The 16938-nt window shown below is 47.7% G+C and overlaps 1 protein-coding gene across 1 annotated transcript in view; it reads right to left on the bottom strand.

Moving 5' to 3' along the window:
• Positions 1-16938, bottom strand: part of DNAH17 (dynein axonemal heavy chain 17) — a 15539113-nt gene that overhangs the window by 7873736 nt on the left and 7648439 nt on the right. Inside the window, exon 37 of the mRNA XM_086931082.1 lies at positions 11982-12138. Within this exon, the coding sequence (XP_086787208.1) occupies positions 11982-12138 (157 nt within the window). The remainder of the gene's footprint in view (positions 1-11981; positions 12139-16938) is intronic.

The raw sequence follows: 16938 nt of genomic DNA, 5'->3' as shown, positions 1-16938 counted from the left end.
CCTGGGAACTCCCCGGAGCCCCCACAGGGTGCTTCATGTCAACAGGCTAAAAGCATATGTCGACAGGAAGGACATGAGTTTGCTCATGGCCCTGGATGAGGGACAGGAAGAGGAGAGTGACCCTCTCCCCGACCTGCTCACTCAGAATCCTGACGATGGATCGGTAGATGGTGTTGTCTTTTGTGGCAGCCTCTCCGAACATCAACAGAGCGACTTTAAACAGGTTCTTCAGTCGTTCAGACATATGTTTTCTCTAACACCCAGCCAGACCGATTGGTGTACCCATGAGGTTGACACTGGTGACAGCTTGCCCGTGAAGAGTAAAATCTACCGGCAGCCTGATCACGTTAGAGACTGCATCAAGAGTGAAGTGCAGAAAATGTTGGAGCTGGGAGTCATTGAACCCTCGGATAGCCCTTGGGCTAGTCCCGTAGTTCTAGTGCCGAAACCTCACACCCAGGGTGGTAAGAGAGAGATGAGGTTTTGCGTAGACTACAGGGGTCTCAATGCAGTCACTAAGACTGACGCCCACCCAATACCAAGGGCAGACGAGCTTATCGATAGATTGGCTTCGGCCAACTACCTAAGTACGTTTGACCTGACAGCTGGGTATTGGCAAATCAGGTTAGCTGAGGACGCCAAACCTAAAACCGCATTTTCAACCCCTGGTGGGCATTATCAGTTCGTGGTGATGCCCTTCGGTCTGAAAAATGCACCTGCCACCTTCCAACGGTTGGTGAATCAAGTCCTTACTGGGCTGGATGACTTCTGCGCGGCGTATCTTGACGATATCGCTGTCTTTAGCTCCACCTGGGAGGATCACCTGGTCCACCTGCGGAAGACGTTAGAGGCACTGCAAGCAGCAGGTCTCACTATCAAGGCCACCAAGTGCCAGATAGGGCAGACACAGGTTGTATACCTGGGCCACCTTGTAGGTGGAGGCCAGGTTCAGCCACTGGAGAGCAAGATACAGTCAATCAGGGACTGGGCTCCTCCAACCACCCAGACTCAGGTTCGAGCTTTCTTGGGCCTGACTGGTTACTATAGGAAGTTTGTCAGGAACTATGGTTCCATCGTGACACCATTAAACGAACTGACAAGTAAGAAAATGCCAAAAAAGGTTCAGTGGACAGCGAGCTGTCAAAAAGCATTCGATGACCTAAAGCAGGCCATGTGCACGGCGCCTATCCTCAAGAGTCCGGACTACTCCAAACCATTCATTGTCCAAACAGATGCTTCTGAGTTGGGTGTGGGAGCTGTTCTTTCTCAACTGAATTTTGATGGTCAAGACCAGCCCATTGCTTTTATAAGCAGAAGGCTGACCCCTAGAGAGAAGAATTGGTCAGCTATTGAGAGGGAGGCCTTTGCTGTGGTTTGGGCCAGAAGAAGCTGAGGCCATACTTGTTTGGCACTCACTTCAAGATTCAGACCGACCATAAGCCCCTCTTGTGGCTAAATCAGATGAAGGGTGAAAACCCCAAACTGCTTAGGTGGTCCATTTCCCTACAGGGGATGGACTTTACAGTGGAACATAGACCTGGTACTGATCATGGCAATGCCGATGGGCTCTCCAGGTATTTCCACTTAGAACAAGAAGACTCACCTGGTCAAGGTTAGCTTATTGTTCCGACGTTTGGGGGGGGGTCATGTAGGAGAGTAGGGTCTGCAATCCTATGATCACCCAGATTTTTTGCTTTTGTTTCACTGGTTTACGACTTTCTCTGGCTGTGGGCCTGCTAATCAGACCCACAGCCTGGCTGTTCTCTTTCTAAATTACGATATGTACCCTAGGTGCATTTACCAATTGGTACTGGGCCACCTTATCAGACCCTGTAACTCAGGGCATAGGTGTACCCAGGGCCGCCATGGGCTGCAGCATGTATTATGCCACCCCTGGCTGGCCTCGTAAATTTGACACAACTGGCTGCACGACAGCTGGGGCGAAGACGTGTAACCACCCTTCGCTTTAGGTATAGTAGCTCTATATCTAACCATACAATGGACACCCGAGTTCCTATCAGTCACTCCTATGGCAGGCCTTAACAATCCTGAAGGCAGAGTGCGTGGGCTCGTGTGAGCTAGGTTCAGGCCCGAGCCGAGCCCGGCTGCAGCTTGCGGAATCAAGACCCAATAGCTGTTCCATGATAACGCGTACCATATCGGTAACTCCGGTATCGCGTTATCAAAGCATGTCGAGTAAGGTGTCATACGAATCGGGGTGCTGCCCTCTCACCAATTCTGGCAATGAGGTTAGCATCCCACCCTTCTAGAGGGACACGACATGTACGTAACTGTGAACCCCGGTTAAAGTCAACTGAAGCCTCAGCTCCACAAAATGGATGCTGCCACCACAGACACAAGTCTGACCTCCTGCTGCTGGGAGTCCTTCCAGCGAGGAGCACTTGGACAAAGGGTTTCCTGTCGAGGGCGCTGTTCGCACCGTCCCAGACAGGGTTTGTGTATTCTGGGTAGGTAGGGCTTTGGCGAGAAGGTGACTGCGGAGTGGCACCCCGGTGCTCACTACGCATCTGCCGGTTAGAACCAGTTCCAGGGGCGACAGCCCTGGCCTGGGGAAAGCCCGGCAGGGGAGAGGGGCGTAACTACCCCCCTTCCTGGTCCCACCCTTAGGGCAGGACCTAGTCATGTACCCACCCCTTTCTTTAGAATAAAGGCCGGAGCGGGGACCCTTCCAAATTAGATCATCTTTGAATCAAGAATACTTTCTACGAAAGGACTTCAAGACTCTTCTCAAGATTTCTCCCTTGTGGCTAAGGAGTAGTCACCCTGCATCAGCGGGCACCAACTAAGAACTCTGCGGTTTGCTGCAAGTCCTTCCTCAAGGATCCGACGGCCCAGCTCGACGAGAACCGGCTTCCCTGGCACCTCTGACCTCTACCCACGTCATCAGCTCAGCTGTGATCTGTGGGTGCGACGAGACCTCGAGGGACCGGCCATCATCAGAACCTGCACGCTCTTAAAACCAGCACGACCATCGAGGTAACTCTCTGGTGAGTGCTCTGGGGTCCGAGAAGCCCCGACCCTGAGCCGCTCTAGCACCGAAGTGCAGTCTCCCAGCATCTCCACGATCTGCGTGGGGCCCTTCTGCTCGCTGCTCAGCACGTTGTCTGGTCACTCGCCGCTGGCTTGTGTCCTTCTGTGACGACATCCGAGAATCATCACTGCTGGTCTGGTTGCTCCAGACTGGCCCTTGCTTCCATCTTTGCGAGAAGCACCCCGGACCCTCCTGGTCCACTCAAGACGCCATCTTAGGCCCACCCCGTGGCCCTGAGATCTGCCAAGGCTTGTTGCCCCATCCTGGGCCCAGCGACGCCGACAGCATCATCCTTCGTGGGACAGCTCGCACCTCCACCGTGGTCGCCGACAACGCCTCCTGGTCCGTGAGACTGCAGAGCCTAGCGTCGCCCACTCACCTAGTCGAGGTGACGGCCAACCGGTGCCTTCCTGGTACCCTCTGACTACTGGCTAGTAGTACGAACTTGGTCCCCTCTGCTTTCAGGTTTCATCAATCTCCGATCCAGGCTTGGATCTCTACGAACTATTCAGCACTGGTCGCCGGCCAGCAACTCCTTTCTTCCGGCTCCTGGCTCATCAGCGAAGACCCCGACGCCTGTAAGACTTGTGCAGCCGCAGCCCTCGTGGCTAGGTAACTCGGCATTTCGGTGCCTGCATAGCCTCCTTACTCTAGGGTCCCGAGTCCCTCGCTTCCGACTTGCCTTATCGGGTCCGCCCGAGACCTTAACCTTTCCGTGTCCTCGGACACTTGTTTTAATTGTGCACTTGAAGTATTTGCTAAAGAGATTTGGTTTGTGCTTAGTACCCTGTCCTCATAAAGAGTACAGGGCTGTTGTGATTCTTAATAAATATACTGTTTATTTTCATAACACTTGTGTGGTGTCCTTTCACTGGGTGTTCAAGGGGTACATGTGTGGTAAACAGCTGGCTTAACACGCCCTCTCGAGTCTTTAGCCTTAGACTGCTCGTATCCACGCTACTAGGATAGCTGGTCTATAGGTTGACTTACAACCAAACACCATAAGGGTCGTTGGAACGATACATAGCGGTCGCTAGAATAGCGAACGTTGCATATCGGGCCAACTTCTCACAGGCTCCACCAACGGACCCGGCCTATGTCTTAGATAGGTACCAGATGGATCGCTCGGGATATCTGGGTGCCCTGTATTCCCGGGCCAAGAAGCAAAAATATATTGGACTGACACTGCACACAGTGCAAATTTGGCGATTGGTTAACTTGCGGCTGGGCTGGACTGGCGTCCTCTCAAAGGCAACAATGCTGTGGTACACTCAGAAGTTCAGCATGCTGTGCTATCAGCCTGGATTTGATAGGTGGGATGTAATAGGCATATTGACAGTGAAAGATTTGGTTAAAAAAGGGGCAATAGTCAAACTTGAAGATCTCCGAAAAAGCTACCAGTTGGCCCCGGGAGAAGTTTTTAGGTACCTGCAAATTAGACATGCCTAACGGGCGGCCTTCTCGACCTGCGAGGACATACCGGACTCGTCGCTTCTGGAGGACCGTTTGCTAGATGGGCTTCTGCAGCCTAAGGCGATCTCCCTGACCTACAAAAAAACTTAGTAAAAACTTGCCAGATGCCTTTGGAAAGCTCAAGGAGCAATGGGAGAGAGACCTAGGACCGATCAACGAGGAAGACTGGACACTCGCTCTGATATCACCTAGAGAGGCGGCTATCACTCTCAGATTTAGGCGAATACAACTTAGGATTCTGCACCGCTCGTATCTGACCGGGATAGCGCTGGCCAAAATAGGGTCTAGGAAAGATGACCTATGTCTGAAGGGCTGCAGGCAAACAGCTACTTTCTATCATACACTGTGAGAATGACCGCTGGTACGAGATCTTTGGGAGAGGGCCACAAAACATATGCAGTCTGCACTGGGGTAGGCAGTGACCCTGATGCCACGCCTGGCTTTGCTCAACATATGGGAGGATATGAACCTGACTGAAATCGAACAACAATTGGTGACGCTGGGATACAAATGAGTGAAGAGGGAACTGGCAAGGGAATGGGGTGGAGTAGCGCCACCCAAGGTATCAGTGTGGTTGAAAGAGTTGGACAGATGCATCATAGCAGAAAAAAGAAGTCTTCATAACCAAAGGGTGCCCGAGGAAATGGGATAAGAAATGGCTGAAGTGGAATGCTCACAGGGGGGAGATTTGTATATCACCCATGGTGGAATTGGAAATGTGAAGAAAGAGAGATGGAGATGTAACTAATTAAAAATTGTCTGTTTTATTGACCTCTGTACCATGTACAGTGCTTAACGCAACTTGCAAGTACTATATGTAATTGCTGTTTACCTGTCTGCAACAAATCGTTTGTTAATAAAAACATTTTTTTTTAAAATGGTCCCCTCTTGGCGACATTGTCTGAGGCAATAGAAAGCTGTCCGTCTGCCCATTTTGACCAAGACAACCACATCCAGATCAGCTCGATGCAGGATCATCAGTTGGGCCACATTCAGTCTCAAGGGATTGGCCACCTCTCTGGGGGATGCCAAGGCATCACGCCAATCATCCTCCTCGAGTACGCTCAGGTCCACCTCCCAGTGTTGCCGCAAATACGCTAAAGGGTCCGGATAGTTATTAATGATCTGTCAATATTTTTTGCCAGTTTGGTAAGCACAAAGAAATCCTTCCCCATACATGTGTTTGGTGTTGGGAAGGAACAGTAGCCAGAGCTGGCAAGCCGCTACTGAAGTCTTGCAGGATCCTTCCTGTGAGAAGTTAGCCTGGTATATGCTGCCCACTAATTATAGTGGGCACTTTGTACCAGTCCAAGCAACCCATATAGATGATTAGGCTAAAGACAACCTTTATTGAAAGCTATCCTAGCGGTAGCTATGGAGAGCAGCCTTAAGGCTAAGTCTTGAAGGAATGTAAAGCAGCTTGTTTTACCAGATCAGAACCTCCTGAATGACCAAATGAAAGGAGAACCACACAAGAATATATAAAATATACATATTAATTACCAAACACTCTCTACTAACCTCTTTATGAGATTAGATAACAAAGCACACAATATTAAATCACTAGAACAACAGTGAATAGCACAATACACAGCGGGATCCAGGTGGAGACTGAACCATATACTAAGAAAGTGGTATAACAACCATGACTTGACTAGACACAGTGCCTAGAGCACGTAGAATCGCTGGGACCCCAAGGAACCACCCAAAGTAGTGACACAGGGGACCCACGGAGGACGGGTGCAGTGTGAGAACACAGGCGTGAGCGCCGTTACCTTCTATGGGGAAAGTCGCGGTTGGAATTTTAAAGATTAAGGACACTTTGGAGAGGACTTTGAGCAAACCCTTTCAAACATAGAAGGTTCTAAGGCCAGCACCCTTGTGAGCACTGAAGTACTTGTGTTACCTAACCCAGGGGAGCCGGGTGCATAGGTGTCAAGTGATATCGGGAATCTTCGTCGTTTTAAATGACATGATGCGGAAAAGTGCTGCTACCGGGAAGATGAAAAGTGTCCGGTGAAATCCAAACCTGTATTTGAGGTGAGAAGAACCTGAAAGCAGAAGGGACAGTGTCTGGGTCACTTCAGGGTGACTTTGGGGCTCAGTCAGTAGACGAATGCCCACCGATGTCGGGTGCTTCAGGTGAGTTGACGCGATGCTTGACTCTGCAGCCACGGGGACCAGGAGACGTCAATGATGACAAAAGTCTGGAGGTGAGCTGTCCCATGAAGGATGTCAAGTGCTGGGGGTCAGGGTTTGGATAGAACACCAACAAGCCTTGGCAACTGCAACCCACACGGTCAAAGGAAATCAGCTTTGGTGAGGACCAGCAAGGTCATGGGGACTCTCCAAGCCATGGAGATTCAGGGCTCGTCTGGAGCAACCAGGAAAGCCCACAGAAAGTTAAAGTTACCTTCACAGGGACCCACAGGCCAATGGACCAGGGATCGCGAAGAGACCTCGAGATGAATCACAAAATACCAGCCCACGGAACACTTGTGGAGTGTAGGCTGGAAGTCTTCAGTGGAAACACTGCTCGGGGTCAAGACTACATGTAGCCCAAAGCACAGCCTCAGGGGTTGTCAAAAATCATATGCTGCTGCAAAAGTACACGCTGCACAGGGGTTCGGGTTGCATGGTCCCCACGAGGGATACAGGCCTCAGAATTCCTGAGAGTGCAGGTCAACCTCAGAGACCTCAGGAATCCACCCCCTGTGTTGCAGAGTCCTCAGGAGCTCGGGAGATGCAAACTGGTCAGATTCGTTTAGGTGCCTGCCTTGCAGGGAAGTAACTCCTTTACTGCAAGGGAGTTTCTTCTGGTCATACAGCATAGTGTAGATCATCAACGTACTTGGTTTACGTAGTATAGTTTAGTCCCGGTAAAATCTAAAGTCCTGTAGTCATGGGTTCCTACTTTATACCCAAGGAAGGGGTGAGTCAAACTCTGGGGACCCTCCAAGGAGAGGGACAGGACAGAGGGGTGGTTACACCCATGTTCTTTGTCCAGTTTCACGCCAGAGCAAGAGCCAATGGCTCCTGCAACCGGTTTGAACTGGACTATGCACAGGGACACCAAATGTGCCTCCAGTGGATATGTTTTAGATTTGGATTGAGCTGATACCTTTATCCAGAAGACTTAGAAGTAGGACAGCACCCTTTTTCACTTAGAAGTAGGACAGCACCCTTTTTCAATGACACAGAAGCTTTGGACAATCACTTTCTGTGCAGAATAGATGGTCCAGTGGGAACTAACCGGGGCTTTTGGTGCTTCTTGACAAGGGTTCAAACCCCAGCCAGGAAAATTCGATTTTTATAATTTTTTAAATGTTTTCTTCTATTTTACCCAAATGAAAGATGCCCTATTGTAAATCACCTCTAGCAGAGTCTGTGTGATTTGTGGCCTTTTTAGTGAAGCCAGGGCATGTCAGACATTTGTGGCATGTGGAAGGAGTGGCAAGGCTTGCTATTAAGGAAATCCCTTAATTTGTGGAATGAGACTATGGGAATGGTTAGGTAAGAAAGAGAAATGCATGGGGCAAGTGTGAGAGTGGAAGAAAAGAGTGGCTATTAGTGAATAAATAACGAAAATCAAGTGTGGATTTGTAGCATGTGAAAGCAAAACGACGGACATAGAAGAAGGACAGCACTCTTTTTCAATGTCACAAGAGCTTTGGACAAAATGTTTCTGTGCAGAAAAGATGGTGCAGTGGTAACAAACAGGGCCTCTCAGTGCTTTTTGACAAGGGTTCAAACCCCTGCTAGGAAAATTCGATTTTCATAATTTTTTCTATTTTTCTTCTATTTTATCCAAATTAAAGATGCCCTATTGTAAATCACCCGTAGCAGTGTCTGTGAGATTTGTGGCCTTTTTTGTGAAGCCAGGGCATTTGAAACATTTGTGACATGCTGTGGCATGTGAAGGGGGAGGGGTAAGGCTTGCTATTAAAGGAATCCCCTATTTTTGGGAATGAGACTTTGGGAATGGTTATGTAAGAAAATAAAATGCAGGGGGCAAGTCACAGAGTGAAAGAAAATAAGGGCTATTTATTTATAAAGCATGACAATTAAGTGTGGATTCGTATAATGTAAAAGCAAAACAGAATCTAAACAGGAGGACCAGCACTCTCTGTCTATGATAAAAAGCTTTGCACCCTGTGATGATAGAGTAAAACAGATGGTGCAGGGGTTAGTAACAGTTAGTAGCATACATTATGACCAGTGTTCAAACCCCCACCCGGTAAAAATTCCTTGTTATAATTATTATTATTTTTTTTAGCCGAGTGAAAGGTAGTCCTTTGGAAATCACCAACTGGCATTATGTGCAGTTAATCATGAAAGAGCATGTCAGAAATCTATGACATGCTGTGGCACATGTCAAATAAGCTGTGGCATATGCCACATGACAGAGTGACACGTGTCACATGCCTGGAATGGGCACCAACCCTTCAAGCAGCTCTCTGAACCTGTCTTAGTGGATTTACTTACCACCAGAAATCTCGTTGACACGAGTCACGCCTATCCTTTAGTTGGCCACAGTCCTTCATCAAGGCTTAATAGGCAAACAAGCTGCATTAGCCCCGCGCCGCTAGCTTCTTCAAGCTCAGTTAGTCACTCCTTATAAGGCGTCACCGTCACTTCACTTTCATCGCTAGAGCCCATGCACAGCAGCAGCTAAACACCGAGCTATGGGCACGTGTAACTCCATCCTCTGAAAACACGAGCACAGTTAGCAAAGTGAAATATGTTTCTAGAGTCCAGACATGTGTATTATAACACAAGAGTTTTTAAAATGTGACGGGTGCCGATCGCGGGCTGAAAGGTTTTCAAATGAAGAGAAAGCAAATCTATTCGTAAGGTAATAAAATCACAGGAACACGACGAAGCCTTTGAAAAACAAGCGCTCGCATGCACGCTGCGAAGGCCGAAACCTAAAAAGGAGTTGAAGGATGATTTCCAATTTGTGGGGGGAAGTGAGCAGAGCTCAGCAGAGATCCATACATATAAATGACATGTGGTAGAAATTTGAGGTATGGTGGTCTCTATCGGGAGTGGAGCTTTAAGCAACTTCACCTCATAGGTTGGAGTTTGTATGTTTTCAAAAGAGGTAGTTGGGCTACCAAAGAGTCAATAATTTCTATTGGGAGACAAAGTAGGCTTTCACCTGTATGACTGGGAATGATTCAAGCATGTGATCTAATGTTGAAGAATGAGTGCATTATTGAAATTCAAAATAGTCCCTCGTGCGGTACAATGCAAGCATTCAATTTAAGGTGGACTAATACACCCAAATAGCCAATAGCATTACAGTGTAAGTGCAATACTACAAACGGCTGAGCAAGGAGGTGATTGACAAATTCTCAAGCCTATAGCTGAAATAGTGTAATCGAAAAAAGCCAATGTGCAAAGCACATTGAGCCAAAGCCCACTGTACATTAGAAACAGTAGGGGCCTCATTTATGAGGCTGTGCGTCACTTTTACGCCGCCGGTGCGTCACTTTTTGTGACGCACCAGTGGCGTAAAAAATGCGCCTTTTTGCGCCATATTTACAAAGTGACGCATCTAGGTAGATGCGTCACTTTGTAAACCCCTGAGCCACATTATACATGCGCCAGGTATAATGTATGCAAGGGGGGGCGTTTTGACGCAAGAAAGGGTCATGGAAGTGACGCAGTGAAATCTATAAGATTTCACTGCGCCATTTCTTGGCCGCTAATGCGTCAAAATCTTACGCATGCTTCATGGCAGGCGTAAGACTGACGCAGGCACTAACATGGGACTTGCCCATGTGAAAGTACACATTGCTGGAGTTGCGCCACTTTTGTGACACACTCCAGCAATGCGTCACTTTTGTGCCTACAGATACGTCAGAAATACTGATGTATCTGTAACTTCTTGCGACATGATGCGTCATATTATAAATATGACGCATCAATCATGTCGCAAGGAGTGAGCACTGAGAAGTGACGCATCGCTGCTTTCACTAAGCGATGCGTCATTTCTCATAAATGAGGCCCTAGGTCTGCACTGTCAAAACCAAGACCTAAAAAGGACACATCCCTGTACTAAGCAATCCTAGACACTCGATATACTAAGCATTCCTGCTCACAGGAAACAGAAACAGCCAGAGTCGGACATAACGAAATAGTAGTGTTGCTGATCACTCAAAAGGGCAGTGTCAATTTTATCTTCAAAAAGCTGCTGCCAGCTGACTTCTTCCTCAATTTTATTTACCTTTTTCCTACTGAAGTTTACACAAAAAAAGTTTGCAGCCTCATAGCTTTTATTCCAGTGATGTTTGTGATAACTGACTATGTTTCAAATAAAATTTAAAAAAATAAAAAAATCTGTGTAACCTGCAGAAAGGCACAAATAAAAAAGGCTTTACTCAGAGAGATAGTATCAGTTGGAAATGTAGTCTGATATGCTGCACACGGAGGAGACTATTGCGTGACTATCATTAATGATCAGCGGATGGAGAACTTAACAAGCAAAGTAGACACCAAGGCCTAGATGTAGGTAATAGCAAATTACCGAATGGTAAATACCGAATTTTACTGATTCGGTATTTACTATTCAGTAATTGCTATGTAGGTAAAAAATTCGGTAAAAATACCGAATCGGTAAGATTCGGTAATTACTGATTCAGTAATTACCGAATCAGTATTTTCCATTGATTCCTATGGGCCTTGAAGCCCATAGGATTCAATAGCAAATACCGATTCGGTAATTACCGAATCGGTAAAATTACCGATTTTACAAGGGGGACAGGGTGTCACTTTGACACCCTGTTGCACTCCTGTTACTGGCTTCTGTGCCATGTGACACACATACATGCCCTTAGGGCATGTCTGTGTGCCGCATGGCACAGGTGTACATGCACAGATGTGCATGTACACTGGAATTCGTGATTTACCATGTAATAGTATTACATAGTAAATAACAAATCGGTAATGGCCTGTGGCACTGTTTCCAGTGCCTCCTACATCTTTATTTACCGATTCGGTAAATTTAACGATTCGGTATTTTACAGAATCGGTAAATTTACCGAATCGGTAAATATACCGATCCTGTAACTTAAATGCCACCTGCATGTCAATTCCCAAATACCGGTCGGTAACGGCCGAATTCGGCCGTTACCGACCGGTAATTGGCGACCTACACCGGGCCCTTTGTCAATTGTTAAAAGTGGTGCTATACCATCTACGACCCCGCAGCCTTTTCAGAAAACTAAACTTTGCATTTGTGGACTTGCACTTTCACCTTTGACATGAGGATTATTCAATGAAATATCATAGCATTCATATTACTTTTGGCGAACGCTCCAGAACTGGCTTTGAGTTTAACACGTGGCATGGAGTCAGCCATGTGTATATATTTATGAAGACTGGGGCTGAGAGACCAATATGTAAATGAGGGATAAGGCTAGGTGAAATATATTTAATTCTTGCTTCGTACCTTGTAATCCATTTGCTCTGAGCAATTGAAGACGTACACCATAATTCCTAGAGCTCTTCCCAAATCTTTGGTGGTTTCTGTTTTGCCAGTACCAGCTGGCCCTGCAGGAGCTCCTCCCATGATGAGGTGAAGTGACTGAGTGAGCGTGATGTAGCATCTACAACAAAAGACAGTGTTAATTGAAGGCACGAATATATTTAAGCAACTTTTATACTTAAAAGCATGATGCACACAGCTGCCAAATAACTCCATGTCCTGTATAATTTAAAAGTAAGGGGTGTAGCGCATTAACTGCTAATGTTGGGGGAACAAAGCTGTAAAAAGAAGGAAAGGGGTGCTCTATTCAGTCACTGATTAAATATTACACCAATGCCTACTGATACCTGGACATATTCCTAGTTCCACCACTATTTCTTCTTTTAAAATGACTCCCTATCATTTATATAATTTACTCGATTTTATTAATTTAGTGCTTGTATTTATTTTTACATTCAACTGTATACATTTGGATTACTCTTTTCAAGTATTCTACAGCTACCACCTGGTTAGTTTCAGAATTTGCTTGAATAAAAATGAATTACTAAAATATAGGACCTACCTATTCAGAAATGTAGAAAAAGGTCTATATCATAGTTTGAGGGTGGTGGCCAAGTTGGTAGTTTGATCGGACGCAAAGATCGGTGTTCCAAGCGAGGCCCAAAATAATCCTGGTTGTTCCTGTTGCCCGCAGCTCCCCCTTCTACAAGCGGATACCTTGCTGCCACTACGCCGCGACCGGATTGGAGGTGTCGGAGGTCAAGTAGATACAGGTGTGTGCTGCATGCCATGGGGAGTGTAATAGGCGGGCCTCCCTCTTCCTCCTGACAATAAACTGAGGGGTATATTCTCAAGGAACTATCGCCGAGTTATCAGCACTTTATCACAGCCAAAGTTGCGATAAATGTATCTCCCCATTCACAAGCTGGTGCTAACAACCCTTATCACCAGTTTACCCGCGGAAGCAGCCGCAAAAAACGTCGCCACAGATGACCCCGGCAACTATCGCTAATGAGATGCAGAGTAGGCATTCCCATGCCAAAAGCCGTGACAACACCACTACGCAACATTCTCAACGACCAGCCATATCGGCAATAAGATCACAAAACATGCGATAAGGCATGTTAGCAGCAGGAAATTAACACCTGCTCTGAACTGGTGTAGTCCCACGACAGCCTGCACCACAAAAGGGAGCCTAGCCCAGAGCCACACCTGAAGTGCAACAGATGCCATGGAGCCACTGATCATGCAAGCTCGACAACCAAGAGGGCCACAACACCCACCGCCACCACCCCCAAGAACACCCCCCCCTGGGCACCCCCCAACTCCGCCGGACCAAGATATTGCACATCAACGTCACAAAATCCTGAACAAAAGCATTCGCCAGATGTCGCACCTATTCAACAATCAACATACATGTGAGTACAGGAAATCTGATTCATTCATTCACCATTGAAAGTCAAAACAAATTATCACATTGAAATTTGTCTCCAAACAACTATTTTGAAGAGTCATGGCGGGGTAACCCTGGACAATCTGTGAGTCACAGCCAGCAAGACAATATCCAAGATAAGAAGGTGTGACAGCCACTCAAAGGACAGAGAGAGAGAGAGAGAGAGAGAGAAAGAAAGAGAGAGAGAGACTGAACAAGGAGCGCAAGGCCAATCGGGCCCTTGGCTCATTCAAATATGCCAACTACTGCGTGTGTTTCGCAATTGGTGCACCCCAAATCACAGGCCTGGCATCAAAGTCAGTGCGAAGGCCACATCACATTTAAGAAATACAAGCAGTAGTCAGACTAAAATTAGGTATGAATGCTCCTTTGTCTCAATACAAAAGGCGGAAGGGCAACCGAACCTCTGACCTTGGTCCTGATTGCGGCTGGCACACCCTGTGTGAGATACCATACCAGCCTCCTACGACTCCCACCCTATGAACTGCGCTAATGAAAGACCAATGTGTCCACACCCCACACAGACTTATCCCTGCACAAGCTACACCTGCAAGGGATGCCCTTGACACATTGGTTAAAATCAACCGATACGTCTAAACGGTGCACACACATACGACTCATTGCCCAGAGCTGTGGTATATCATCCACCGCACTGCCGCCGGTCTGAGGATTGCCGGTTCTACAAGACCAACAAACGCAATGGCAGGCATTCACGGGCACATGCACAACCCCTGTCACGTGGTACTGTACCGTGCACAAATGCTGCATCTGTTGGGATCACTGCCACTGGCAGTGTTGTTAATCAGTTTCCGTCTAGCTTACATTGCCTGCGTCCTGCCCTGGTTCCACTGTTAATCATGTACATTCGAGTGGCCCATGGAGGTCTGCCTATTCAACGCAACGGTAGCTGAATTGGATTATGACCTGACAATGCGCCCCCTGTTAGCCCACGAACATAAGTGTCACAGGGATACCCGTGCATGGGATGCACTGATCTTTGGTGTATGTGCTGGCAGTTGTGCAAGGGAGATTGTACAACTCCTCGTGTGTAGTGACCACATCGAGGTGCTCTCCTATTGGTCTGTGTTGCAGATTGGTGAAACAGTGTGGACTGAGCATATCTGCCAAGACCAGTTAATGGATTGGCTCTCCCTGGTGTTCCTTGAACTTGACAACGACGTACTCTTGGAACAGATTTCCCATGAAGCTGCGCTCGCATTCATGGACGAGTAACTATGTTCCTGCAGCCACATCGGATTTCACCCACAGCACAGGTCCTAACACCTTGTTGCATCTTGGGGAATGCTCACATATCCCAACACAACAGTGGACATGTCTGCCTTCGTCTGGACTCAGAATGCCTGTGCTTGGAATTATGCGTGTATACACACACCTGTGCATGGTGATGCAGTTCCATGGGCGGAGCAACACAGCGTTGTTTGTCAATGTTCCCAATTCAGACATACTGCTGGGGGGAGAGTACACACATGGCAATGTAGCATGACATGTGACCTTGTCGGGCCCTTCACCTGCTCACTGTCAGCAGAGCAGACAGTCGGCACAGTCCGGTGGTACAGCACTATGTAGATCTCATGGGCAGTGAGCCGTGTCCCTGACACCGGGCAATGAGCAGACGCCAAACATCACATGACTCATCCAGCAAGGCAAGGTGGACTGAGACCATTGCCATCCATAATGATTTGTGCACATTTTTGCTTCCCCATTTTCTGCACCTCAACATATTTCCATGCTGCGTGTAAGTGTCTTAAGCATTTCCCTGCATGTTGTGGCCGTTGCCTTGTCGGTACTGGCACGCACATGTAAATAAAGACTACGCAACTTCACTAGTGTCCAACTGTAATTAGTGTTGATTAGATTGACAAATTGTGTGCCTTTATGAGCATTGTCCGTACACAGGGAGGGACTGACTGATGCATGTAAAATGGGGGTGGGTCCCTTTTGACGGGTCCACCTCTGTGAGCCAGACATTGTGTTTTGGATAGTTGCTGGCAGACCTGTGCACTTACATGTCTTCAGCAATGTGAGTATGGTATCCAACCTCTGCGCATGTGGAGCAATGTTATACATCAAAACAGACTGTGTCCACACAGATGTGTGAGAGTAGGTATGCAAAGTGACGTTCTGTTGTCACATGTGATGGAGGACACCACTTCTGGCCTGCTACCAATTTTGTCATATCTACACACAGCCCTATTTAATACATGAACGTGTGCCTAAGTTGGGGGGGTTGCGAGATTGTTGTTCATGTGCAATGAGGTCAAAGCTAGTTCACACCTTTACAGTCATCTAATTGGCCATGTGTCTCAGGGTCAAACATGTGCATTGATGTCATTTACCAGGGTGTACCTTTTTGTGCAATCAATGTCCGTACATCCATCCATACTTTCATGCTTGAGGGAAACATAGACATGACACATCTGTGTGATTTCGAATGTTTTATTCACATTCTGGTGAATGCCGGAGCTGGAGCTGTACATGGCCATGCCAAGTCCAAGTCCACATTACATGGTAGCCCAGTGGTGGGCCAACCAGAATCCTTTGGGGATTGAAAAGGTAAGTGGAAGAGGGAGCGTGCAGTCCACAGCAGTTTTGCTGTGTAATTGGCAACCAGTGAAGATATGGCAGTCCATGTCGGAGTCCAGGTGTTCCGGGGGACAGTGGGAGATGTTGTCCCACGGCATGATGCATAGGGCTGAACCAGGCAGGGACAGGCCGTATGGTGGGGATGGATGCTACTACCTCCTTCCTCACATAGTCATTACCATCCACATCTTACTACTCTGTGTCTGGTGTTTATGGTGGTGTTATAGCTGCATCACTGTGTGCTACTGACACATCAGGGGTTTGAGATGTATGTGTTGAAGTTCCTGCTGCAGTTATCTGGGACAGGCTCAGTGGCAGCAATGGTAAGATGAGGAACTGCAAGGCATGGACGATCCCAGCTACATGTAAATGTAAATGTGTTTGTATTTATATAGCGTCTTCTACCCAGAGGTCTCATAGCGCTGTATTCATACCGCTGTGGAACCCTTCCTGTGAGATGTCCACTCCTAGGCACCCCCAAGGTGAAGCCAGGCATCCAAGCACTGCTGGGGCCGTTGTGGAGATTAAGCAAGCTATTGCCCAGAGTCACAGAGTGGGACCCATGATTAGACTAGGCACCGAGGCGAGAATTATCAGGTCCGGGGAGATTGAGTCCAAGAGCTGCAGAGGCAGGAATTGAACCCTGGTCCCGGGCCAGACCTCTGCATCAGGGTCTGCCGCTCTAACCATTGAGCCACACTTCTCCATACATCTCGCTGGTGTTCAGCCGTGGCAGCCATACTTCCAGCCTGCATCGGCTCCATGGTCTCCATTGTCCTGCGCATCTGTGCCAACTCAGTGCTGTCATCGCTGGTGCCTATCTGACTAGACAGCTCTTGCATCCGAGTAATGGCCCCAGCGATG

The sequence above is a fragment of the Lissotriton vulgaris genome, chromosome 7 (genome assembly GCF_964263255.1).
Source record: "Lissotriton vulgaris chromosome 7, aLisVul1.2, whole genome shotgun sequence".
NCBI classification, from domain to species: Eukaryota; Metazoa; Chordata; class Amphibia; order Caudata; family Salamandridae; genus Lissotriton; species Lissotriton vulgaris.
Note: the sequence above shows the minus strand (reverse complement) of the source record. Positions and strands in the feature narration are given on the sequence as shown.